General features: G+C 45.2%; 2 protein-coding genes and 1 pseudogene across 14 annotated transcripts in view; all 3 read right to left on the bottom strand.

Annotated features, from left to right (window-relative positions):
• ANKFY1 (ankyrin repeat and FYVE domain containing 1) overlaps positions 1 to 880 on the bottom strand; it is a 90,196-nt gene extending 89,316 nt beyond the window's left edge. For 4 of the 7 annotated variants that reach the window (XR_619980.6, XR_008481451.2, XM_008996410.5 and 1 more), the window contains exon 1: positions 852 to 880. Coding sequence is in view for 2 of the 7 variants with exons in the window: in XM_008996410.5 (XP_008994658.1) it covers positions 852 to 861 (10 nt within the window). In the remaining 5 variants the exon portion in view is untranslated. Of the gene's footprint in view, positions 1 to 526 lie in introns of all 7 variants that reach the window. The other 3 variants (XR_013535451.1, XM_078372527.1, XM_054255643.2) reach the window with 1 other exon arrangement.
• Positions 881 to 4,269: 3,389 nt separating this feature from the next.
• Positions 4,270 to 27,543, bottom strand: part of UBE2G1 (ubiquitin conjugating enzyme E2 G1) — a 108,352-nt gene continuing 85,078 nt past the window's right edge. For 6 of the 7 annotated variants that reach the window (XM_002747845.7, XM_054255644.2, XM_054255648.2 and 3 more), the window contains 2 exons: positions 21,670 to 21,793; positions 4,270 to 7,503 (listed from right to left, as the gene is read on the bottom strand). In XM_002747845.7, the coding sequence (XP_002747891.1) occupies positions 21,707 to 21,793 (87 nt within the window). In that variant the 3' untranslated portion in view covers positions 4,270 to 7,503; positions 21,670 to 21,706. The remainder of the gene's footprint in view (positions 7,504 to 21,669; positions 21,794 to 27,543) is intronic. The other variant, XM_078372532.1, reaches the window with a different exon arrangement.
• Positions 20,011 to 20,122, bottom strand: LOC118154128 (small nucleolar RNA U3; annotated as a pseudogene).

The raw sequence follows: 27,543 nt of genomic DNA on the forward strand, positions 1-27,543 counted from the left end.
AAAATTTTTTTTTTCTCCAATGATGGGGTAAAGAGGAGAAGCGTGCTGGTCAGACCCAGCAGTGTCACTGCACGGTCCTTAAAAAGTAACTCCCTGTCTCTGGGCCTTCTTTCCCCCTACGTGTACAATGAGGCGTTGACAATGAAGACTTCTAATTAATGGTACATTAAGGGAGGCCGACGCTGAGAGACCAGAGTGCCTTAACCTGCAATGTCATGAAAAGTGCACCAGACCAGAGGGTGGGCACTGGACTGGGAGGCAAAGGCGCAGAGGTCTGGTCCGAGCGGCCCTCTACCGAGCAGTGTGACCTTGGCCAACTCCCTTCCCGCAAACCCCTTCCTCCCGTCTTCATCAGTACGCCTGCGGAGCCGGAGCCGCCAGCGCGCCCGCCTGCCGCGTGGGCCAGCCCAGCCCAACCCAACCCGAGGAGTCCCACGCTCTTCCGCAGGCGAGGGATGGACCCGGACCCCTTCCGGATGCAGACGTGCCAGGACAGCAGTTTCGATTTCCTTAGGAGAAGGCTTACTTCCCCCGGCGTCCCGTCACTCGAGAGCCTCCTCCGCTGCCCTCCGGCTCCGCGGTTGCACGCAGCACCGACAGGGGACCTCCCAGCTCCGCTCCGCAGCCGACCGCAGTCCCGCTGGGTCCGTATCGCGGGAGGGGCGTTGCCATAGGAACCGAACTCCGGACCCCGGCCCGCGGAGGTCTGGAGAGGCTGGAAAGGAAGGCTCGCGAGACGCGCGGGGCCCCCATGCAACCACGCCCGGCCGTCCCCTCCCAGGGAAGCTTCGCCCGGCCAGCAGCGCCCCCACAGCTCCGCGTCTTCCAGCGCGGCTCCACAGAAACCTTACCTTCCGCCATGTCTGACCCGGCACTGCCCGCAGCCTCGCGAGAAGTGCGCGGAAGAGCCGGGGCGGCGCGGAACCGAGGCACCAAGTCTCGCGAGAATCCTGGGAGGAGCGGCAAAGGGTGGAGCCGAGGGGAGGAAAGGGCTGAATGAAAGCTGAGGGGGTTAGGTGAGCTGGACTCCGCGGGAGTCGTTTTTGAAGCGTAGGCATTCTGGTTGACAGATACCTGGGAGATGAGAGACGTTGTTGAAATATGTAAGCCTTCTGATTGTGGCAGGAGACGAAAGGCGCGAAGGTGGTATGGGTAGGGAGGTGCTTGGAGCTGCCCTGAGCCAGCCACACTGAGGCAAAAAGAAGGGTAGGGGACAACTTGCCAGGCTCCGTGGAAGTGCCGTCACTCAAGCGTCCCTCTCTGTTGAGAATGGTCTATAGGTGTGCCCAACGGTGAGCCTCTGGGACCTACAGAGCAAGCAGCCTCGTCTGTTTATCGTGGAGTACCCTGCAAATATGGCCCGGGTCGTAACGTAAAAACGACATGAAAGTTGTAGTCCTGTCATAGCCGATTCCTGATTTGGCATGATGACTGTCATTAACCTCAGCCGCACCAGCCTAGCTAGAGTCTGGAATATAGCAGGTGCTCAGAATGTTTGAAGAGGTGTTTTCCATGGTGTGCTATTCTGGGAGTGGGGACCCGAGTTCGGGTTTGACTCTGCAGCTGACTTGCTGTGTTGATTATGGGCAAGTCCTTGCCAGCCTTATGACGCATCTGAGTCTACCTCAGTTTCACGAGGAAATTGGACTAGAACTCATGGTTCCTAAAGATTTGGAGGGCCATAACCCCCTTTGAGAATTTGATGAAAACCAGAGGCCTCTCCCTTTGAGTAGCACACGTGCAGGAATAAACAAACGTGTGCCCTTTCAGAGCGTGCTTGGACTAGATGCCCATGATCAAAGAACTCACCTGAAGGGATGGATGAGCTCAGGGGCTTGACTGCCTCTTCATCCCAACCTCGCTCTAAGGAGCCCTCTACCAGAGGCGAATGTACCCCTTTAGAGGGGACTTCATGGTATCCCTGAGCCCTTGTTTTTTATTTTTGACGGGGGAGCGGGGAGACAGAGTCTTGTTCTGTCGCCCAGGTTGGAGTACAGTAGCACAATGTCGACTCACAGCAACCTCTGCCTCCCAAGTTCAAGTGATTCTCCTGCCTCAGCCTTTGGAGCAGCTGGGATTACAGACACCCACCACCATGCCCAGCTAATTTTTGTATTTTTAGTAGAGACGGGGTTTACCATATTGGCCAGGCTGTTCTCAAACTCCTGACCTCGTGATCCACCCTCCTCAGCCTCCCAAAGTGCTGGTATTATAGGCGTGAGCCACCGTGCCCGGCAGGCCCTTGTCTTTTGAGGGGACTCTTACAGGCTTGTAACCCCTGAGTAACAGAGAACGTAAGTAAAGCCTGCGAAATAAAGTACTTGTAGTACTCAGTAAACTACAACACCCAACAGGTTTGGAGGGAGCTATAACATTAGCTATAACCAGAAATACAGACATCTTGAAAGAGCTGAGCACTGAACATGGTCCATTTTAGACTCACTTCAGGTTTTGCCAGTCAGATTCAGAGGAATGTAGTGTGGTGCTGTCTCAGGCAAGGAGCATGAATAAGAGGAAGGTAATAAATGCTGTCTGCCTTAGCTTCAAGAGCGCAGGGGAACAGACTCGGTAGGCAGTGAGCTATCATGGCAGGGCAAGAAGAGGAGGAAATTTACACTGGGAGACCGATGAATTGGGTCAAGCAGCAGGCTCAACACATCCAGTCTCTGGATGACCCTAGAAAAGTCAGTGTTCCTGAGCTCTGGTCTCCTCACCTGTGAAGGGCTAACAGCACCCAGTACGTAAGGAAGGCGGTCGGAATGAATCCCAGCCATGTAACCTGTGTGCTTTACAGCGACAGCAAATCAGCCTGAACCTGCTTCCTTATGGCAGATAATTACTGTGGAAGCTTCTTAGAAGAATTAAACTAGAATGTTTAGGAAAAACAGCACAAGCTTGCCGCAAAAGAGAACGAATAGGAACTTGATTTCCAGTGCTCTTGTTGGGAATAAATGGAATTCACTGTGAACACAAAGGTGCTGGTGTATTTATTCCTACTGGATACTGCGGAGAAGAGGGAAAAAAACCAAGTGTCTTGCCCAGGACTTTCTGTGCAGCTCCTGTCTTAGAAGATGTCCGGCTGCCTTTTGTGAAAGGCTTTTCCTTCAGTTTATTTACCTATGTGAACAGAATTCAAATTCTTTTAACCAAGTCACTAAAGCTCAGTGAGGAGTGCCAACAAGCCAAAAAGGCTAATCCTACCTTGGCAGCCAGATTACACACATCTGAAACTGAACTGAAATGCCACACCCAGAAAAGAATTTGATCTGTGAACTGAATCCTGGTAGGGTTGTAGGCCTCACCAAAGCAAAAGGGTTTGTGATAAGGTGGTTATTAGCCCTATCCCATGAGGGAGCGGAAAAGCAACATCTCTCCTGGATCCTAGTGCCTTGCACACACCATCAAAAACCTGTTCATTTGCATTTAAAGCAGCATGCAAATGAAACGTTTTGGCCAATACCCTGATTATGTCTCTAACTGATGTAAGTTTGATGTATCATCTAGACCCTTCCACAACAGTTGATTCTAAATATATTTATCAGGGAATTTACACTCTGGAAATAATCCTTGATTTCCCCAAAACTTCTCTCGGGGGATTTTCTTGTTTATTATTTAGCTGAGTAAGACCTCTGGCTCCATGTTCATTTCTCAGAGTTTGTAAGAGGCCCTAGCAGCCTACTAGTGATTTATATCAAGGACAAACAAGCTTTCATACCTAATGCTAACTCCGAATGACTGTTTGTAGGATTCAGGATAAAAAGTGGATGCTAGTACCCCATCTTGTAAAGAAAAGAAGGCACTCTACTAGGTCTTGCCTCTTTCGTCAGTAACTTACTATATGGCCCTGGGCAGGTATTTGGGTGTTTCCCCATCTGTTGAGAGGACAGAAGGTGATGACTGATGATGCCTAGTCTCCTCCAGTCCACACTGGGGTCTGGGTTCCTCACCTTTTAGCTTATCTTTATGGTAGAGCCAGGTTAGGCCGAAGACAAAATCCCCAATAATGTTCTAGTATGTGCTCACTTTAAGGTTCTAAATCACCATGCACACAAATTCTGACTTAAAATCGTGCTTGGCCACGTACTGGAAATCTAAAGAGCATCATTATCAGGTTGGAAGGCAAGTTAACTTCTCTGGTTCCTTCTTTAAATAAAGTTTGTAAAATACAAGGTTTCCCTGTGGTCCCTTTGGTATCATGTACTGTTTATACAGAAAGAATCCCACAACTTGGTTTTGAGACCTGCATCCTAAAACCAAAATAGCTCATGATACAGCCTCTAAGTCATCATTTATTGATTTTAGAGCACCCATCGCATGAATGAGGTGCTTTACAATACAGTAAACATCACAACAGAACTCACATAGTTAAATACAATCAACAAATTACAGAACTAAAAAAAACTGGAATGAAGCAACATTACGTCAGATTTCAAAGATGCTGAGAAGTGGCAGTACAAAATAGGTAATTCCACCAACTGGAGACCAGAGGGGCAAAGATACACAGAGGCACCACAGCCCAAAGCGGGCAGATCTGTAGAGGGTGAATGAGCATGTAAAATTAAATTTCACAACCGAGAATGAAGGCCGTTAAAGATACGATGACACCCACATGATCACAGTACTAATGGAATAACCTCACAAACATATTACCTTATAATGACAAGGATTTTAAACTCAAGAGGCCAAAAAGCCACTGAGATCATCTATCCCATACGAGCACAGCCTGAAATCTATATGCCTCTACAAGAATTTGGAATGAATTTAGGAAATGGCCAACAGTTCTATAATCCTGATCTAGGGAGATGCTGGCACAAGTTTTGGGGGAAAATCCTTTTCCTAAAGCAAAGAATCACCTCACACTGATAATGAGGTGCCGGTGGAGCAAAAGCCACCTGATTCAGTGTCATCTGAGTGTGGGTTTCATATCAAACGTAGAGGCATTTAAATTTACATCATCAGATGAACACTGAGAAAGGCACAGATGACATCTCTGACAGAGGAAGGGAAGTTGTAACATCTACCGTGGGCCTGTGTTTCAGTGTGTGGCACAATCAGGGCACCGGGTGATAAAGCACGTGAAGAGAGACACACTCATTCCTGGCTCTCACTTCCATTCCCCTAGAGCTAGCCCTAAAAAAAAAAAAACCACATGGTTTTATCAAAGGAACTGCATTAAAGTGGCACTTAAAGTTCAAAAATAGTTGTCCCTGAGTTACTAGGTCATTTGCTGCTTGCTGAAGAGTCAAATCCCAAGTTTCACCTCAATAGATTGCTAGCAGAATTACAGCAATAGGAGATCAAAATTCGAACTCCATTTTGCCACAAGCAAACACCATGTGAACAATTTCTGACTTAAGAGTAAAAAGGGAGGGATCCCATCTCTTTAAAAAAGTTTTTTAATTAGCCAGGCATGGTAGCACATACCTGTAGTCCTAGCTACTCAGGAAGCTGAGGCAGGAGGATCACTTGAGCCCAGTAGGTCAAAGCTGTAGTTAGCTATGATCGTTCTTACTGCACTCCAGCCTGAATGACAGAGACACCCAGTTTAAAAAAAAAAAAAAAAAGTAAAAGGAATTGCATTCCAAGTCCCGTGGGGTTGCAGTGCTGATATTTTGGGGTAACAATTTTTAGAATCTTTGAAAAACAGACCAAGTCACGAAGTTCTTGAAGGAAATTGGGTTCCAATGAATCAAACAATTTCCAGTCACAACACATTTACAAGTTTTATAAGGTTTGTATAATGTTTATGGGTTTTTACAATGCTTCAGAGTAGAGAACAGACAGGGATTTGGAAAAAAATCACTCGCTACTGTGACTACATCCTCAACCATTTTATTTCTGCTTAAAAAAGGACATACAGCATTTGTAGAGGTCTGGGCTATTGGCAGGAGTTCTTTCACTTTTCTGCCAAAGCATTTCCCCAAACCCCACAAAGCAGAGATGCACGAATTCTCACTGATTCTCACAAACACATGTCCCATCTGCTACCGTCTCAAGTTCTATCCCTTAGAAGCCGAAGACTACTTCCCACACACCACCTCACAACAAACATAAAGGAGCCCAGGGCCTGCCTTTAACACTGCACATGTTCATTTTATCATTTGCTGAAGCTGTTTTAGAAAACTGTATGATATGAAATATATTTCAGCTCAAACATTAATCAAATCCAAGTGTACTATGGTTAGTGACAGGATCTATACGTCAAATAGCAAAGCATTTACCCCTGTAATGCTTTTAGATTCACAGAAGAATCTAGATAGAACCAAATACATATACTGCCATGGCCATGTGATTTTCAAGTATTAAGTTTGTTTGCATAAGGAATCAACCTGAGAGTTTTCTAAACCACTTCTCTGGCATTCAGTATTATAGCCTTCATTCAATACAATAAAAGCCAACAAACAACTTGACAATTATTGAAAAAAAAAATTGTATTTTGGAAGAACTCACTACATAAGGTGACAGAATTCCAAAATCAAATTACATGAAAATATACATCGCAATTTCTTTGTACAATAGGCGAGAAAATTCTGCAGTAGAGAAGAATAGAGGCAAAGGAAGATGAAGGACTAAAGAGAAGGATATGAGAGTAAATAGCATTTGGAACAGCAAACCCAGAGGTAAAGTAGAAAGCCTGTAGCTGTGCATGCTTCATTTATCCAACCTTAATATTAGGCAACCGAAGGAAGGGAAAGTCAGATTTGCTATTGTTTGGGGACATTTTCAGTAAGCTGAATTAAGAACCATCTGTTTTTCATTCTCGGGGGTAATGACTGGGATCAAGAGCTCATAACAGCCAATAAATGTTATTGCTACATCCAATCCAAGAGGTGGGTGCAACCGGAATACAAAAAGGACAAAGCACCTAGTGATGACTCCTTCCAAGTCATCATTAAAGATCAAGTAATTGCTCATTAAGTATTTCAGTATTTGAACTAAGTGATTTGAGAACATTCTGGTAGACAGAAGAGAGAAAAGCAAAGGGTGTGTGTCAAAACAAAGAAGATACAAAAGTTTAGTAAGTGAAAAGAGTTTAATGAAGCCTCAATGGGTTAAGGGAAATTAAATGGAAACTTTTAATCCTAATTGCTTTTCATCTGACATGCTTAAAGGAGTCCTTTTAAACTGATAAGAAACAATGAATAGGAAAGAAAACCTGCTAAAATCTTTTAGAATGTACACGATTCTTATTCTACTACAAGAAAGCATTATTTGGTACAAGGTGTATCTGTGGATGTGCATGAACAGTATATATATTATCCGGATCATGTTGTGCTATGTACAGGTCTTTACAATTCTTCCTGAAGGTTAAAACAGTTCATTAGAATTCAAAATGTGTAATCATCTGTGAGTTGGCACTTGTTAGGCTCTTGTCAGCACTGATAACTGGCATGTTTTATTGCAGCCCAGTTCCAGCCAGTGTTTGCCAACTTGTACAACAGAAGTCCAGCAATAGGTGGGTAGAGTGCAGGAAAAACAGTGCCATGTTTCTCAATTGGAGACCTACAAGAAAACAAACAACATTATACAGTCAATTTATGAATACAAAAGAATTAACTGTTAGAAGGTTTTATTCATCTTAGATTTCTTTGGCAACAAATCCCTATTTCATTCTGAGCTTGCTTTGAATTTGTCTATTATGGTAGCTCAGAAGCCATGCGGGGATATTTAATTTTAGATGTAAATTAATTGACATTAAATACAATTTACAGTTTAGTTCCTCAGTCATGCTAATCACATCTCAAGTCACACGTGGCTAGTCACTGCAAGCTCAACAGCACAGCTGTATCTTTATCATCATAGAAGGTTCTATTGGACAGCATTAATTTAGATTTTTCAATAGTTCAAATGTCGTTCAACTTACGTTAAATCTAGAATCCATAAGAGAAGATTTAAAAACCCAGTGGTTTGGAAATTTACAAACATTTGAGGATATTCAGAGAAACAACTTAAGATTGCCAGACTTCCCTGTTTGGAAAACTCTGTCCCTGTCATGAAAGCTCTCCCCCCCGCCCCAAAAAGAGGCTCCCTTATCTTTCACTCTACATACCGTTCTGGCCTTCCCGCCCAGCTGCAGCCACCTCCCGTCCGACAACTGGCTGACCAATCACCACCTGCCTCATCAGCTCTCCCCAGTTTCCCGCTGCCCGGCTTCCCCGCCCGGCAGTTTAAACTGACCAACCATTGCCCACCACCTCGGCTCTCCCGGCCTTCCCACTCCCTCGGCCCCTCAGCCGCCTATAAAAGAACCCTGCTCCTCTGAGCGCGCGCAGCCATTTTCCTCTTCTTCCCGGCTGGTCCGCCCGGAGGCTCTTTCCTCTCAATAAAGCCTGAACTTAAGACTTTCTTCTAACCTGCGGTCCGGTTTTTTTCCAAATGAGCTCAGTCCTCCCGCAGAGGGTAGGTTGGACAAGTGGTGCCGAAAACCTGGGAGCTGGGGCCGTTGGCCCGGCCACGGCCCCCTCCCCCGACCTACCCAACACCAGCCCTGCCACCTCCACGCTCTGATTAAGGTAAGCCAAGCTTTTTCTTGCTTTACCCCCACTTTCCTTCTCCTCCTCCTATGGCACGGTGCAGTTGCTCCCCTCCGGCGTTCCGCACCGACTCCTCGCCTAGTCTCGGCCGAGCCGAGGAAGTCCTCCGTTCCGGCTCCAGGAGCCTTCTGAGGGGTAGCTGCCAGACGGGGGACGCCCCTCTGACTGCTTCCCTAACCGTACTTAACTGTACTCCGGGGAATTTGCAACGAAAGGGGACGCCTTTTCTTTGCATCTACCCAACCGCGCCGGAGGGTCTGTAGCTGTGCCCGCCATGGGAAATTCAGAGTATACTCCCAAACCCTCAGAAAGAAAAAGCTTGTCTTCCTGTCCCAGGTGGCTTGGCCCCAATACAAACTCAGTAACCAGTCACATTGGCCCCCAACTGGCACTTTCGATTTCAACACCCTCCGAGATCTTGACAATTTTTGTCGCCGCATGGGCAAAGACAATGAAATTCCTTACGTTCAGGCTTTTTGGGACCTCCGTACCCACCCTGACCTATGTTCTTCCTGCTCCACCTACCAAATCCTCTTAGCTCGTACCCCTCGTAAATCTTCCTCCACTACCTCTCCCTCTCCCTGCTCCTCACCGGAAGATCTGCCTGAACATCTGTCCCCTCCTACCAACCTCGGCAACCAGTCGCCTTCGACAACATGCTCTTCCCCCACTCCCTCTGCACCTCCTACCTCAGAGGCCATGCCTCGCCCTTCCTCCACTCCCTCTGGGCCCCCTCCCTCGGAGGCTGCACCTCCTCTTACCTCCCCAGTGGCGGCCCACACCCGCTCTCACCAACCAACTATCCTGGCCCCACTCCGAGAAGTAGCAGGCACTGAAGGTTTAGTCAGGGTCCATGTTCCTTTCTCACTCCAAGACCTGTCCCAAATTGAGAAACGTTTAGGATCCTTCTCAGCCGACCCGTCCACCTATATTAAGGAATTCCAATACCTCACTCAAGCCTACAGCCTCACGTGGCATGATATTCGCGTTATCTGCTCCTCCACCCTCACTGTAGAGGAGCACGAGCGCATCCTAGCTGCAGCCAGAAACCAAGCAGACAAAGATCATGCTATAGATGACCAGATCCCCCTAGGCCCCGAAGTAATCCCAGGTGAAGACCCCCAATGGGACTATCAGGCTAGTCGAGGGTCTGATATACCCAAGAGAGACCGCATGATTAGATACCTCCTCAGGGGAATGGATACTGTATCTTAACAAAGTTGTAAACTATGATAAACTAAGAGAAGTCACCCAACCACCCGATGAAAACCCTGCCCTGTTTCTCACCCGTCTTCAAGACGCCCTTACCTGCTTTACTCGCCTACACCCAGCCTCACAAAACGGGGCGACTGTCCTAGCATCTCATTTCATATCTCAGTCCGCCCCTGATATCTGGAAAAAACTGAAGAAGGTAGGAGATGGCCCCGAAACCCCTATACAGGACTTGGTAAAAATGGCCTTTAAAGTATTCAATGCCAGGGAAGATGCGGCTGAGGCTGCCCGCCAAACTCGCATGAAGCAGAAAAGTCGCTCTACAGACCCAAGCCCTAGTAGCAGCCCTTTGGCCGGCAGAAATAACAAGGGTAAAGCAAATACCCGCACCCCTCCCGGGGCGTGTTTCAAATGTGGAAAAGAAGGGCACTGGTCAAAAGCCTGCCCCCAGCCATGGCCTCCTACCAAGCCCTGACCTATTTGTCACCTCATGGGACACTGGAAGTCGGATTGCCCTAACTCACCTCAGGCCTCAGTTCCTCAAAACTCTGGCACGAGGGGTCAGCAGGGTAACATTCCCCCGGAGCCAGGCTTCTGCCTCAGCTGGTCAGGAGCCAGGCATTCAGGAATCTCCAATCCCAAAGCTGTTAGGGTTCAGGGATGATTAACAGGGCCCTGGCTCCTCAACCTCAGTTACCCTTGCTGAGCCCAAGGTCATGCTCCAGGTAGCGGGTAAGAGCGTACACGGGGGCTACCTACTCCGTTCTTCCCTCCTTTTCAGGCAAAACCACCCCTTCCCAGGTCTCTGTTATAGGAATTGATGGGTCCCCCTCCACTCCTCACCAAACTCCACCCTTAACCTGTCTGTTTGGCCCTTCCATTTTTACCCACTCCTTTCTAGTCATTCCCTCTTGCCCTGTACCTCTCCTAGGGTGAGATATCCTAGTAAAATTGCAAGCTACCATTACTTTTCCACACACAGAGACCTTCCTCTTACCCCTCATCGCCAACCCACCTTCCCCGCTTCCTACGGCCAAACTCCTCCCTGACGTAAATCCCAAAGTATGGGATACTGATACCCCCACTGTAGCCTCACACCATTCATACACCTAAAAGACCCCACAGCCTTCCCTTCTCGCCCTCAGTTTCCTATCTCCAAAGTTCACTGCCTCGGCCTCCTACCTATCATAAATAAACTGAAAGCTCAAGGACTACTCATTCCTGCAAACTCCCCCTGCAACACTCCCATTCTGCCTGTGAAAAAGCCCTCAGGTCAGTACTGCCTGGTCCAAGACCTCCACCTTATCAACGCAGCAGTCATTCCGGTCCATCCAGTAGTCCCCAACCCCTATACCATCCTCTCACATATCCCACCGTCCACAACCCACTTTTCAGTCCTAGATCTTAGGGATGCTTTTTCTCTATCCCGCTACACCCTGACTCCTACTTCCTCTTTGCTTTTACCTGGAAAGATCCTGTCACCAATCTGTCTCAACAGTTAACGTGGATGGTCCTCCCTCAAGGCTTCCGGGACAGCCCCCACCTGTTCAGCCAGGCCCTGGCAACAGACCTGCAGCAATGTAACATCTCCCCTTCTTCCTTACTCCAGCTGGATCAAAGCTTTCCCCACAGCTCATAAAACCGCAGGAGTTGTAGCCGAGCACCTCGTCCGGGACATCATTCCCCGATTCGGCCTTCCTTCTACCATCCAGTCAGACAACGGACCTGCCTTTATTTCTAAGATCACCACTGCCGTTTCCACATCCTTAGGGATTCAGTGGAAACTGCATGCAGCCTACCATCCCCAATCCTCGGGTAAAGTAGAACAGGCCAACGGCCTCATCAAAGAACACCTAACAAAACTTGCCCTCGAACTCCGCCAGTCCTAGGTTACCCTACTTCCTATCGCTTTGACAAGGCTCCGAGCAAGCCCCCGGGGCCCCTCACAACTCAGCCCTTTTGAGCTGCTATACGGACGGCCCTTCTTACTCTCCTCCCCCCTACCACCAGACCCCCCTCCTCTATCTACCTACCTCCAAACCAGCAAATACCAGCCTGCTATGGGAACAGCTCTCCCACCTGCAACAGAACTATACCCATAATCACCAATCTCACCGCTCCTCACGGAACCTTTTTATGGTGCAACAGAGCACTTTTTAAAACCCTCAACCCCTCTACACACTCCCACAGCCTATGCTTACCAGTAACCCTCATACCCCGATTAACCATTTACTCCCCAGCAGAGTTCCAACAACAATTCATACATCATCGTGTATGACGGGCCGCCTTTTTACCCCTCATAGTAGGTCTCTCTCTCTCTCGCCAGATCAGCCATAGGAGCTAGACTGGGGGGAGGAGCCCTAGCCCACTCCCATCAGGCCCTAGCACGACTAACCTCTCAATTTCAGGCCACCATCGACAATTCTGCAGAATCTTTAGCCTCTCTCCAAAGACAGATCACCTCAGTGGCTCAAGTCGCCCTACAAAATTGCCGGGCGTTAGACCTCCTCACCGCCGAGCAAGGAAGAACCTGCATCGTCCTACAAGAAGAGCGCTGCTACTACATTAATGAATCCGGCCTAGGAGAAACCCGAATCGAGAACCTCCAGAAACTTAAAGTTAACCTGCAGAATCAAAAATTCTCAGCTGAAGCCACAGCATAGTGGTCTTCCTCTATGTATACCCTCTTGTCCCCATTGCTTGGGCCGCTGATAGCCATTTGCTTAATCTTACTTATTGCTCCTTGTTTTCTACAGTTCCTACAACGGCGCTTTCAAGAACTAACTCGAGTCACCATTCACCAAATGCTGCTCCAACCTTACCCCAAACAAGTGCTAGAAGCAGACCTCTCCCGGAACATCCAGGCTCCTTAAGAAAAGAAACCTCTTCAAACCCCCCCCCCCCCCCCGTCGACCCTTGTTAGCAGGAAGTAGCCAGAGAGACAACCGACGCCCCTGACCCCCCTCTTTTCTTTTCTTTAAGGAGTCGGGAATGTTTGGAAAACTCTGTCCCTGTCATGAAAGCTCTTCTCCCCCCTCAACACACACAAAGAGGCTCCCTTATGTTTCACTCTACATACCGTTCTGGCCTTCCCGCCCAGCTGCAGCCACCTCCCGTCCGACAACTGGCTGACCAATCACCACCTGCCTCATCAGCTCTCCCCAGCTTCCCGCTGCCCGGCTTCCCGCTGCCCGGCTTCCCCGCCCGGCAGTTTAAACTGACCAACCATTGCCCGCCACCTCGGCTCTCCTGGCCTTCCCACTCCCTCGGCCCTTCAGCCGCCTATAAAAGAACCCTGCTCCTCTGAGCGCGCGCGGCCATTTTCCTCTTCTTCCCGGCTGGTCTGCCCGGAGGCTCTTTCCTCTCAATAAAGCCTGAACTTAAGACTTTCTTCTAACCTGCGGTCCGGTTTTTTTCCAAATGAGCTCAGTCCTCCCGCAGAGGGTAGATCGGACATTCCCAACTTGCTAAGTTCTACCCAACTCACTATAGCTCCCTTCAAACCCATTTTCTCCACAAAGCCTCCCACAAATGACCCTCCTTCCCAATTACAGTTTGTAATTGTTTTGAATCTGTTGGCCTCTATCATCAAATTAAACTATAAGTCAAGAACACATCTGCATCAAAAGCAGTACAATGTCCGGTTCTTAAGTGCCAAGCAGCATGCTAAGTGCTTTACCAACTCAGTTTCTGAACGCGCACATCATATGAAAGAGTCTACCCCATAAAGGTGCAACAACTTCACATAGCTAATAAATGGCTGAGTTTCCTGTGCAAAGTCAGAAAAACACTAGGTTGAAGTTTTTGTTAGTTTTTGTTATTTATTTAAGACAGGGTCCCACTCTGTCATTCATGAGGGAGTGCAGTGGCATGAAAACGGCTCACTGCAGCCTCCAGCCTCAAGTGATGCTCCCACCTCAGCCTCACAAGTAGCTGGGACCACAGGTACACACCACCATGCCCAGCTAATTTTTAAATTTTTCTGTAGAAACAGGGTCTCACCATGTCACCTAGGCTGGTCTTGAACTACTGGGCTCAAGCAATGCTGCTGCCTCAGCCTCCCAAAGCACTAAGACTACAGGCATGTGCTGTTGCACCCAGTGGTTAAAGTTTTAGAAGTCTCATCTGACTATTAGACTTTTCAGAGTCTTGATTATATTAATATGTGCTTTGAAAGGGGGTGGGTGGGAGTGCCAAGGACAGCAGAAAAGGAAGCACCTATTAGGATTACATCTTTAAGTGTTCCAAAGAACTCAGAAACTGAATCTATTGCCATGCACAATTTCGGGCAAAAGAATTCGAACAGAAAATGACTGAGAAATCAAGGGATATAATTTTAAATGCCTCACAGAGAAGCCAAATGTACTTAAGAGTTATGGCAAATTTTAACTCACACCAAACATGTTCAAAATTCAGCATGCCTTCTAAAGCCCAACATGAATTTATCAACCTTATAATCACTCAAATGCAACTATACCAAAAGCTCTGTTGTAGGGAGGAAGCAAACCGCTTAGATGACCTCCCTACAAGATCCTGAGAGGTTGAACCACTGCTAAATGTCTTTCCAAAAGACATGTACCAATCAATGTAAATGGCCCTTAGCAAAGCATGCAATGTACTACATAACAAATATATCACCTTCACCAGAGTCAGGTCCTATCATCTGCATGTAGATGAACTACGTGCGGTGACGTCCTCCCTTCACCCATTCCTTTCTTTTCTTTCAAGACAAGATCTCACTCTCACAGTCACACAGGCTTCAGTGCAGTGGTACACTAATATCTCACTGCAGCCTTGACTCCTAGGTTCAAGTTATCTCCTGCCTTAGCCTCTCGAGCAGCTGGGACTACAAGGCATGTGCCACCTTGCCTGGCTAATTATTTATTGCAGAAACAAGGGTCTCCTGTTGCCTAGGCTGGTCTCCAACACCTGGCCTCTTAACAATCTTCCCACCTTGGCCTCCCAAAGTGCCAGGACTACAGCAGGAGTCACTGTGCCTGGCCATCTCTTGAATTTCAGTGTATGACTTTTGATTTTCTAATAAAAAATATGTATGTGCATGTGTGTATCTACGCACATATATATTTTTTGTGTGTGGTAGAAAAGCTGGGCGTGGTGGTGCGCACCTGTAATCCCAGCTACTCAGGAGGCTGAGGCAGGAGAATCAATCACTTGAACCCGGGAGGTAGAGGTTGCAGTGAGCTGAGATCATGCCACTGTACTCCAGCCTCGGCAACAGACTGAGACTCTGTCTCAAAAAAACAAAAAACAAAAAACAACTTGAATGTCTGCTTCCATTTATTAATATTTCTAAAACTAGAATCAAGCCCGTAATTTTCCATGTGGCTACCAAATCTAATCTTTTAAAAAGATCTAAAAAAAATATAAAACAGACCAGTGTGCTCTCAAATAGAAGCCACTTTTTGATGTTAATGACAAAATAAAAGTAATTCTTCACTCACAGGCAAGTATTTCAATGATCTTCACCATGAGGAAAATAGCTAATATCAAGGAAGTTCTCCCATTACCCTTCACACAAATGCTTTGAAAAGTTCCAAATCACCCTGCACAGCCACCCAGTGTACTCTTGCCCTGCTGACTTTTCCCCAAACTGGGACAGTGCTGCTCCTCTTCTACCATGAAACTGGTGAGCACTAACACCAATCTCCTTTCTGAGCTCTCTGTGACAAATCACTCTCCTAACTCTCCAGCGTGTTACCAAGACGGTCTCCACTTCTTCCTCCTGTCGCCTCAGCGTGCAGTCTCCAAGCTGCTGTCCTTGGCCCTGGTAAGTACTGCTCTCTACACCAAAAGGATCTGTATCTCTACTCTGGAGACTTGCAATGTCAGCAGCAACCCTACTTCTAACCTCTATCCTAACCACCCCAAACAGAGTCAGGCTCTGCTTCTAATCCCACTGAATCTCTTTTTTTTTTTTTTTGGAGACAGAGTCACCCAGGCTGGAATGCAGTGGTGCAATCTCCACTTGTGCAACCTCTGCCTGCAGGTTCAAAAGATTCTCCTACCTCAGCGTCCCAAGTGGCTGGGATTACAAGCATGTGCCACCATGCCGGCTAATTTTTTTGGTATTTTTAGTAGAAAGGGGTTTCACCACGTCAGTCTCAAACTTCCATCTACCCACCTCAGCCTCCCAAAGTGCTGTGATCACAGGCGTGAGCCAGCACACCCGGCCGACTATACACTTTTCAAATATTTGTAGTGAGTCTTCACTTACATTTATGTCCTATCGCATGACAGAAAACACAAAAAATACTTATAAAGTGCATGGTTACAAAGCCGGGAGAAAAGTCAGCTTTCAAAAACAGACAGGTGAGGCTGCTGACTATTCAGTCTACAAAGTTGGACTTGGGGAAATGGGTATCTTAAAAAAAAATTTTTTTTTTGAGAGAGAGTCTCATTCTGTCTCTCAGCTCACCGCCTTTGCCTCCTGCAGCCTCTGCCTCCTGGCTTCGAGCAATTCTCCTGCCTCAGCCTCCCAAGTAGCTGGAATTACAGGCGCATGTTGCCAAACCCAGCTAAGTTTTGTATTTTTAGTGGAGATGTTGGTCAGGGTCTTGAACTCCTGACCTCAAGTGATCCGCCATGGCTTCCCAAAGTGCTGGGATTACAGGCGTGAGCGACTGTGCCCAGCCAGAATCTCATGTTTCAAGAAAGTTTATGAATTAGTGTTGGGCTGCATTCAAAGCTATCCTGGGATACATGTGGCCTGCAGGCTGGACACGCGCGCATATTATACTCTGAATATCAGACAGTTGCATGAATATAGACCCACTGTTAGAAGACATTCATTAGTGAAGTCATAGATTTTGGTGTGATATATTTTTAATCTGATTTTAAAATGATTACACCTTTAGTTCAACCCAAACTAATGACTGGTTTAGGTACTTACTGAGGCATTTCCTTTCTGAGCAAATAAAAAAACATGGTGAAAATAGGAATAATTCTTAGACTGCATGGTGTATCTGCTAGTAAATGGGACTACTTCTGGTTATAATAAGGAGATCTAAAAGCACATCTAAATTTTTTCTGGAAACTAGATATATCAAACATGAAAATAGGATAAATGGTGGATAGACTTTGGCTTTACTTCTGACTTGCACCTTTGCATCTGATACATTTAATCAAAAAGATAACAAATTAAAATTAAGATAGTATTACACTAGTTCAGGGATTAACAAACCAATCACTGAAAAATAATGCACAAAATAGATCAACACCTACTGGTTGATGTGTTGGAAATATGATTTTATGACATAACAGGCACTGTATACCAATGCTGAAAGGAAGGACTTGTCAATACGTGATATAGTCAACAGTTATACACCGGGGAGAAAAGCATAGGGAATGAGGTTCAACTTTTACCTCACATCACACACAAAAATCAATTTCAGTGGATTCAACACAAATATGAAAGGCAAAACAAAACAGATTTTTGGTGGTAAAAAAAAGTAGGATTTCTAGCTAAGACATCAAAAGTAAACTCCATAAAAGACTAATCAATTACCTGCATTAAAATTAAAAACCTCAGGCCAGGCACGGTGGCTCATGCCTATAATGCCAGCACTTTGGGAGGCTGAGGCACAAGAATTGCTTGAACCCAGGAGGTGGAGGTGGCAGTGAGCCAAGATTGTACCACTGCTCCAACCTAGGCAACAGAGCAAAACTCTGTCTAAAAAAATTTAAAAATAAGAACATCAGTTTGTCCAAAGGATACCATAAAGGAAGGGGCCGGGCACGGTGGCTCATGCCTGTAATCCCAGCACTTTGGGAGGCCGAGGAGGGTGGATCACGAGGTCAAGAGATCGAGACCGTTCTGGTCAACATGGTGAAACCCCATCTCTACTAAAAATACAAAAAATTAGCTGGGCATGGTGGCACATGCCTGTAATCCCAGCTACTCAGGAGGCTGAGGCAGGAGAATTGACTAAACCCAGGAGGCGGAGGGTGCGGTGAGCCAAGATCGCACCACTGCACTCCAGCCTGGGTAACAAGAGCGAAACTCCGTCTCAAGAAAAGAAAAAAACAATCTTAAAACCTGAACACGAATTTCACAGAAGAAACCTCAATGACCAAACACATGAAACAATATGCAATTTCACTGGTAACTAGGGTGATGCATATTAAGCCCACAATGACCCAACACTTTATAATATCCAGATCAAGATATGCACACACGCCCACGCCCACCTGTGCATGAAATGGTCTCACTCTGTGACCCAGGTTGGAGCGCAATGATGCAATCTCAGCTCACTGCAACCTCCGCCTCTCAGGTTCAAGCAGTTCTCCCATCAGCCTCCTGAGTAGCTGGGACTACAAGAGTGCACCACAATGCCTTGGTATTTTTTAATTTTTTTGAGACAGAGTCTTGCTCTGACCCCAGGCTGGAGTGCAGTGGCCCGATCTCAGCTCACTGCAACCTCCGCCTCCTGGGTTTAAGTGATTCTCCTGTCTCAGCCTCCCAAGTAGCTGGGACTACAAGCATGCACTACCATGCCCAGCTAATTTTTGTATTTTTAGTAGAGATGGGTTTTCACCATGTTGGCCAGGATGGTCTCCATCTCTGGACCTCGTGATCCGCCTGCCTAGGCCTCCCAAAGTGCTGGGACTACAGGCGTGAGCCACTGCACCTGGCCACACCTTGCTAATTTTTATATTTTTTGGTAGAGACAGGGTTTCAACCATGTGGAGCAGGCTGGTCTCAAACTCCTGACCTCAAGTGATCTGCCTGTCTCAGCTTCCCAAAATGCTGGGATTATAGGCATGAGCTACCATGCCAGGCCAAACCAATAATCATTCAGATGTATGATAATCTCAAATGTTATTGAGTATATGAAGCAAAGGGAATCTATTTTTTTTTTTTTTTTTTTTTTTAAGACAGAGTCCTGGTCTGTCGTCCAAGCTAGAGTGGGTGATCTCAGCTCACTGCAACCTCCACCTCCTGGGTTCAAGCGATTCTCCAGCCTATGCCTACCAAGTAGCTGGGATTACAGGCACCCACCATCGTGCCTGGCTAATTTTTGTATTTTTTAATAGAGACAGGTTTTCATCATGTTGGCTATGCTGGTCTCAAACTCCTGACCTCAGGTGATCCACCCACCTTAGCCTCCCAGAGTACTGTGATTACAGGCATGAGCCACTGAATTGGGCCAGGAATCTTTTTTTTTTTCTTTTGAGACTGAGTCTCGCTCTGTCTCCCAGGCTGGAGTACAGTGGTGTGAACTTAGCTCACTCCCACGTTCAAGCGATTCTCCTGCCTCAGCATCCCAAGTAACTGGGACAACCGACAAACTGGGACAACTGACACGCACCACCATACCCAACAAATTTTGTGTATTTATAGTAGAGACGGGGTTTCATCATATTGGCCAGGTTGGTCTCGAACTCCTGAATTTGTGATCCGCCCACCTCAGCCTTCCAAAGTGCTAGGATTACAGGCATCAGCCACCATGCCCAGCTGAAAAGGGGCTGCAGAGGGAAACTTTATCCTTGCCAATGGGACTACAAAAAGAAGGAACACTTTACAATTTAGCATTATTTAGTCAAAATGAGGTGCATGTGCCCTTAATTAAACAATTTCAACCCTAAGGATATACCCTAGAGAACCTCTTATAGTACATACAAATCAGGAAACAAGGATAGCCACCCTCTATAATAGAAAAAGAAAAAAAAACACCCCTACAGCAATTCAGAAAATCACTGCAATGAGAATAAAGAGTAGAGAGATAATTTACCTAATGAAATAGTACAGATAAAGTATATCTGTTTGCAACAACACATATCAATTTGAAGAATGCTGAGCAATAAAAGTAACAGAAGAATACATCCATTATCATTTCACATATAAACAGTTCAAAATCATGTAATACATTGTTTCAAAATGCAAATTTGGTAAAATTATGAAGAAAGCAATAGCAAACCCAGAATGAGGAAGAGGAGGAAGGGACAGAAGAAAGCAGGAGGGTAGGGGCATAAGATAATGGTAATGCTCGTTTTCTTAAAATAGGTAGAGTCCATACAGGATGTACCATGAATTGTCATTCTTTACACACTCTATTTCAGTTTCTCCCTCAACCCCCCACAAATCAAGAGGTCTTTTACTGCATCATTTAATTATCACAAGCAGGTCTTAGGAATCATCTGGCATCTTGTTTTTGCAGCTACGGGACTATTCCTTTTTCAGAGACAAAGATACTAAATAAACATGTTCTGATACCCTTGTTTTTAACTATTGCGGCCTGCTAAATCAAAGCAGCTAAATTTGAAACTGCTCAGTTTTGTATCCTTTGGTGCTCTACACCTTCAGAGAAACTTCCATAGTAACATACTATAGAAATGATCCTTGAAAGTATAGTCTTCATTTCAGTTTCCATCATTTCAATATTTTTTTTTTAAAAAAGAGACAAAATAACCCACATATGAGCAATTAATCTATATTATTGCCTCTTGTAAGGTGGATGGGCACCTTCCATCTCTGACTCTTTTCTAGACCTAAGATAAAACTGAGGACACATGTTACAGTAAAAGGAATGTTTTTACTACTGGCCCTGTCTCTAAAGAACAAAGGAGACAGAAGACCAACTTTAAAGGAACAGGTAGATGATTCACGGTCTTGCCTATAACCTACATAATACAGTATATGAACATGTAAGAAACATTAGTACCCAGAAGTGATCAGAATGGTAAATCAAAAAGTCAAACAGGGGCCAGGCACAGTGGCTCAAGCCTGTAATCCCAGCACTTTGGGAGGCCAAGGCGGATGGATCACGAGGTCAAGAGATCGAGACCATCCTGGTCAACATGGTAAAACCCTGTCTCTACTAAAAATACAAAAAATTAGCTGGGCATGGTGGCGCGTGCCTGTAATCCCAGCTACTCAGGAGGCTGAGGCAGGAGAATTGCCTGAACCCAGGAGGCGGAGGTTGCGGTGAGCCGAGATCACGCCATTGCACTCCAGCCTGGGTAACAAGAGCAAAACTCCGTCTCAAAAAAAAAAAAAAGTCAAACAGGCCAGGTGTGGTGGCTGAGGCCTGTAATCCCAACTCTTTGGGAGGCCGAGGTGGGCAGATCACTTGAGAGTGGTTGGGAGTTCAAGACCAGCCTGACCAACATGGAGAAACCCCATCTCTATTAAAAAATGCAAAATTAGGCCAGGCGTGGTGGCTCACGCCTGTAATCCCAGCACTTTGGGAGGCTGAGGAGGGTGGATCACGAGGTCAAGGTATCCAGACCATCGTGGTCAACATGGTGAAACCCTGTCTCTACTAAAGATACAAAAAATTAGCTGGGCATGGTGGCGCGTGCCTGTAATTCCAGCTATTCAGGAGGCTGAGGCAGGAGAATTGCCTGAACCCAGGAGGCGGAGGTTGCGGTGAGCCGAGATCGCGCCATTGCACTCCAGCCTGGGTAACAAGAGCGAAACTCCATCTCAAAAAAAAAAAAAAGCAAAATTAATCAGCCTTGGTGACGCATGCCTGTAGTCCCTGCTACTCAGGAGGCTGAGGCAGGAGAATCACTTGAACCTGGGAGGCGGAGGTTGCAGTGAGCTGAGATAGCACCATTGCACTCTAGCCTGAGGAATATGAGTCAAACAAAGAAACTAAACAGAAATAAGAACCTTAACATTAGAAACTTTACCATCAGTGAAAAGAAACAGACCAGCAGTATACTAAACATATGAATGCAGAGTATCTAGTGAAAAACAGCTAGGTGTCTTAGGAGAAAGGCAAGCAGATTATACAGTAGTTTTGAGACGAGTAGACTACAAGAAATGCAAATCAGGAAGCAAGGATAGCCATTAAAAATAAAGTCAATGAAAAAATATAATTCATATACCCAAATCACACAATTTCCAAAAACTAATATGATACAAAAAACCAAAACTATGATGTTCGAAAAAACTTACCCTGAAATAAGTGAAGTTACTAGCTGCTAAATAAATGTCACTCAAAAGCAGTCTCTTGGCTTTTTCTTACACAGCGGGCAACTTTTCTTTTAAATTCTCCATTTCTATCTTCCCTCCATTCTTTCTGTAATTAAAAAAGCAGTATCAAATGATTTCATGCAAACTCCTCTTTATAATCTCAAATATTTAATTTGGAATATAATCCCTTGGTGATCTGTACACTTCAAAAATGTTGTAAAGTTGATTAGGTAAAAAACGGATATACTTTTGGAAGACGTTGTCAGGACACACGGGCAGAAATCTCCTATGCAAATTACCTCTACATTAAAAATTATCTTTAAAAAAGGTCACAAAAGAACAATGGATCCAAGATGGCTGATCACTAACAACTCGGGATTGTAGCTCCCAGTGAAAGTGCAGAAAGTGAGGGGACGCCACACTTTCAGATGAATTTTCGTCGCTCACAGACCAGAAGATTCCCAGTGGAGGAGCCCCATGGGTCGCCAGCGACTCTTGTGGCCGGCGCAGCAGTTTTGCTGGCACCTCGGTGCGGTAGCTCTTCGTGCAGAGTAAACGGGACTGGTTCCCCTTCTGACTGATGTTTGGCGCTCCGAGAAGGCAGAGCTGCTTACTACAGACTCAAGAAGAAAGCCAGACCGGAGATTCCCGGTCAGAAGAGCACGATCAGTCTTATCACTGCTGTTTTGGCCAGCACAGCAGGTTGCTCAGATTCCATCACTGGGAATCAATAAACTGGACATCCACTCAGAAACCTAATTAGAAAGGCGGTAATTGTAAAGAGGACAGATGCATAAATTTATAACAAAGGGAAGAAACCAGCCTAAAAAGGCTGAGAATACCCACAGTCAGAACCCCTCTCCCTCTACAGTTCCTCATCAGCAACGGAACAAGCCCTGATGGAGAAGGACTATGTTCCATTAACAGAAGTAGGCTTCAGAAGGTGGATGATAAGAAACTTCTGGGAGTTAAAAGAACTTGTTCTAACCCAATGTAAAGAGACTAAGAACTTTGAAAAAAGGTTTGACGAAATGCTAACAAGAATAGACAATACAGAGAGGAATATAAATGAACTAACGGAGTTGAAAAACACAACACAAGAACTTAGTGAAATATGCACAAGTGTGAATAGCCAAATTGATCAAGCAGGAGAAAGGATATCAGATGTCAAAGACCAACTTAATGAAATAAAACGAGAAGACAAGAATAGAGAAAAAAGGATAAAAAGAAATGAGCAAAGACTCCAAGAAATATGGGACTATGTGAAAAGACCCAATTTATGTTTGATAGGTATACCTGAATGTGACGGAGAGAATGAATCCAAGCTGGAAAATACTCTTCAGGATATTATTCAGAAAACTTTCCCAATCTAGCAAAGCAGGACAATATTCAACCCCTGGTAATACAGAGAACACCACAAAGATATTCCTCAAGAAGAGCAACCCCAAGGCACATAATCGTCAGATTCACCAGGATTGAAATGAAGGAGAAAATACTAAGGGCAGCCAGAGAGAAAGGTCAGGTTACCCACAAAGGGAAGCCTATTAGACTTACAGCAGATCTCTCAGCAGAAACCCTACAAGCCAGAAGAGAGTGGGGGCCAATATTCAACACCCTTAAAGAACAGAACTTTCAGCCCAGAATTTCATATCCTGACAAACTAAGCCTCACAATTGAAGGAAAAATAAAATCTTTTATGAACAAGCAAGTACTCAGAGATTGTATTACCACCAGGCCTGCTTTGCAAGAGCTTCTGAAAGAAGCATTATACATAGAAAGGAACAACCAGTATTAGCCTTTCTAAAAATATACCAAAAACTAAAGAGCATCAACAAAGAGAAGAATTTCAACGCATATCAACGAATGGATAAAATAGCCAGTTAACATCAAATGGCAGTAACCCTAAATTTAAGTAGACTAAATCCCCCAATCAAAATATACAGCCAAAACCTAATGGCATGCTACATCCAAACCCATTTCACATCCAAAGATACACAAAGACTCAAAACAAAGGGATGGAGAAAGACTTACCAACCAAATAGAGAGCAAAAATAAATAAATAAATAAATAAAAAGCAGGAGTTGTAATTCTCGCATCTGATAAAATAGATTTCAAAGTAACAAAGATATAGTGGTAAAAGGATCAATGCAACAATAAGAGCTAATGATCCTAACACCCAGATACATAAGACCCATAAAGAGATTTAGACTCAAAGAGACAGAAAATTGATGAGGACAACCAGGACTTGAACTCAGATCCAGAACAAGAAACCTTAATAAATATTTAGGACGGGCGTGGTGGCTCACACCTGTAATCCCAGCACATTGGGAGGCTGAGGCGGGTGGATCACGAGATCAAGAGATTGAGACCATCCTGGTGAACACGGTGAAACCCCGTCTCTACTAAAAATACAAAAAATTAGCTGGGCATGGTGGTGCATGCCTGTAATCCCAACTACTCAGGAGGCTGAGGCAGGAGAATTGCCTGAACCCAGGAGGCGGAGGTTGCGGTGAGCCAAGATCGCACCATTGCACTCCAGCCTGGGTAACAAAGAGCGAAACTCTGTCTCAAAAAATAAACAAACAAATAAATAAATAAATAAAAATATTTATAGAGCTCTCCATTTTAAATATACAAAATATACATTCTCCACTTTAAATACACAAAATATTGATCGGCCATTATTAATACCCATTTTTAGAATAAAGCAATATTCCTGTTCTCTTTCCCTCTTTTTCTTCCTCTTTCTTATTCTCCTTCACTCCTTTCTTTCTTTTCTTCTTTCCTTTCTAAAAAAAAAAGGGAGAGCCAGAGAAAAAGAATAGAGGAGTAAATAGAGAGTTGAAAGAGAAAGTAAGAAAGACAGTCTTAGACATACTGAATTCAAGGTATTTCTAGAACATCTATTTAGAAATAAGTCAGACTTTTAGAATAGTTTTAACAGACTCAGGATTCACAAAAAAAAAAGAAAAAAAAAAAAAAGAAGATTTACAGTTTTGTATTACACTGAAAAAGAAATCAAGAAATCAAGTCCGGGCACAGTGGCTCAAGCCTATAATCCCAGCACTTTGGGAGGCCAAGGCGGGTGGATCATGAGGTCAAGAGATCGAGACTATCCTGGTCAACATGGTGAAACCCCGTCTCTACTAAAAATACAAAAAATTAGCTGGGCACGGTGGCGTGTGCCTGTAATCCCAGCTACTCAGGAGGCTGAGGCAGGAGAATTGCCTGAGCCCAGGAGGCGGAGGTTGCGGTGAGCCAAGATCGCGCCATTGCACTCCAGTCTTGGGTAACAAGATCGAAACTCCGTCTCAAAAAAAAAAAAGAAAAGAAAAGAAATCTAAAAATATACAAATAAGACATTCAGGCCAGGTGCAGTGGCTTACGCCTGTAATCTCAGCACTTTGGGAGGCCAAGGTGGGCGGATCATGAGGTCAGGAGTTTGAGACCAGCCTGATGAACATGGTGAGACTAAAAATACAAAAAATTAGTCGGGCATAGTGGCGCAGGCCTGTAATCCCAGCTACTCAGGCAGGAGAACTGCTTAAACCAGCGAGGTGGAGAGTGCGGTGAGCTGAGATCGCACCACAGCGGGACTGTCTCAAAAACAAAACCAAACAAAAAAATATTCAGTTGGTAATCCGAAGGATTATCTGAAAGGTTACCAACTCTCCCTGTTGGAAACAACCAGAAAATAAACATAAAAGTGGCTGCAACATAAAGTAAATAGGTGGGATGCATTATACTGAGATTTAAAAGACATAAAATTATCACTGTCACTGCCAGGCATGTGAAAATGAAACAGAACAGTTGAGGGGGTAGGGGAGAGGGAGAGGAGAGGAGGGAGAAAGAGCAAGAGAGCGAAGAATTGGGGGAGAGGAGAAACAAAGCAGGAAAAGGATCTATTGAACAAAGGTCTAAAGAAACTAAAATTTGGAAATGTTAACTCTGAGACAAGCCTGAATAAAAAGTGAGGCTGAGACCAAATGCAGTGGCTCCTGTTTGTAATTCTAGCACTTTGGGAGGCGGAGATGGGACCCCAGGATCACCTGAGGTCAGAAATTCAAGACCAGCCTGGCCAACATTGTGAATCACCATCTCTACTAAAGGATACAAAAATTAGCTGGACGTGGGGGCACACACCTGTAGTCCCGGCTACTTGAGAAGCTGAGCCAGGAGAATCCCTTCAATCTGAGAGGCAGAAGTTGCAGTGAGCCAGTATTGTACCACTGCACTCCAGCCTGGGCAACAGAGCAAGACTCCATCTCTCAAAAAAACAAAGGGGGAGTGGTGCGCTGAAATTAGAAATTAATTGAAAGTCTGCACACTCAGCTGGGCACAGTGGCTCACTCCTATAATCCCAGGACTTTGGGAGGCCGAGGCAAGTGGATCACAAGGTCAGGATATCAAGGTCAACTGACAAGCATGATGAAACACTGTCTCTACTAAAACTACAAAAATTTGCCGGGCGGGGCGGCACGCGCCTTGTAGTTCCAGCTACTTAGAAGGCTGAGGCTGGAGAATAGCTAGAACCTGGGAGGTGGAGGTTGCAGAGCCTAGATCGAGCCACTGAACTCCAGCCTGAGCAACAAAGCAAGACTCCGTCTCACACACACAAAAAAATAATAAGAAAAAGAAAATCTCTATACTTAACATTTTCCCCCACCTATATCCAAAATTTTAATACTTTCTAGAAATAATAATAATATATAAACTTTATATAAATATACTGAAGAATACTATAATTAGAACTGCTAGGCTAGGCGCGGTGACTCACACCTAATCCCAGCACTTTGGGAGGCTGAGGCAGGTAGATCATCTGAGGTCAGGAGTTCAAGACCCAGCCTAGCTGACATGATGAAGCCCTGTCTCTACTAAAAACACAAAAAATTAGTCAGCCATGGTGGCACACACCTGTAATCCCTGTTAGGAGACTGAGGCAGGAAAATCGCTTGCATTCGGAAGGCAGAGGTTGCAGTGAGCCAACCTCTGGATTCCAACCTGGGCAACAGAACAAGACTCCATCTCCAAAAACAAAATAAAAACAAAAACCTGCTAGCGTAGGTATTGGTGTCGAAAACAATTACTCATTCATTTTGTAATTGAAATGATTCCTCTTCCTCTAACTCTTACCCTAACCTTCAGTTTAGTATCTGCTTCATCATCCACATAACCATACAGCTTTGAGTGACATCAATATCATAAACACACTCTTCCCAGACTCTCTTTTCTTTTGTATTTTATGAGATAGGGTCTCACTTTGTTGCCTGGGCTGAAGTGCAGTGGTGATCACAGCTCACTGGGGGCTCGAACTCCTGGGCCCTGCAATCAGTCCTCCCACCTCAGCCTCTAGAGTATTTAGGACTACCTGTGCACATTATTACACACAGCTTACTTTGTATTTTTTGTAGATGGGGTTTCATCGTGTCACCCAGGCTGGTCTGGAACTCCTGGCTTCAAGTAACTCACCTGCCTTGGCCTCCCAAAGTGCTGGGATTACAGATGTGAGCCACCGTGCCTAGCCTTAAAATAATTTAAAAGGAAAATTTCCCAGGGCCGATAACCTTTAAACTTAAAGGGTATACATCAAGTACAGAGATGGCAAAGTAAAAAGAGTTCCCACAACTCTGTGAAATTTCCAAGGACCAATAATAAAACAAAGAATCTAAAGATAAAAAGGGAAAAAAAAGGAAAAAAGAACAAGTCACCTAAAGATGGAAAAGACTCAGCCTAGCACCAATTTTTGCATCAGCAAGAATAAATGGTTAAAATACAAATTTTATGTAAATTTGATTTTCTCCCTAAGTATCAATCAAGTATAAGGGAAGAATAAAAGCACCTTAAATCATGAACAGA

The sequence above is a fragment of the Callithrix jacchus genome, chromosome 5, assembly GCF_049354715.1.
Source record: "Callithrix jacchus isolate 240 chromosome 5, calJac240_pri, whole genome shotgun sequence".
NCBI lineage: Eukaryota > Metazoa > Chordata > Mammalia > Primates > Cebidae > Callithrix > Callithrix jacchus.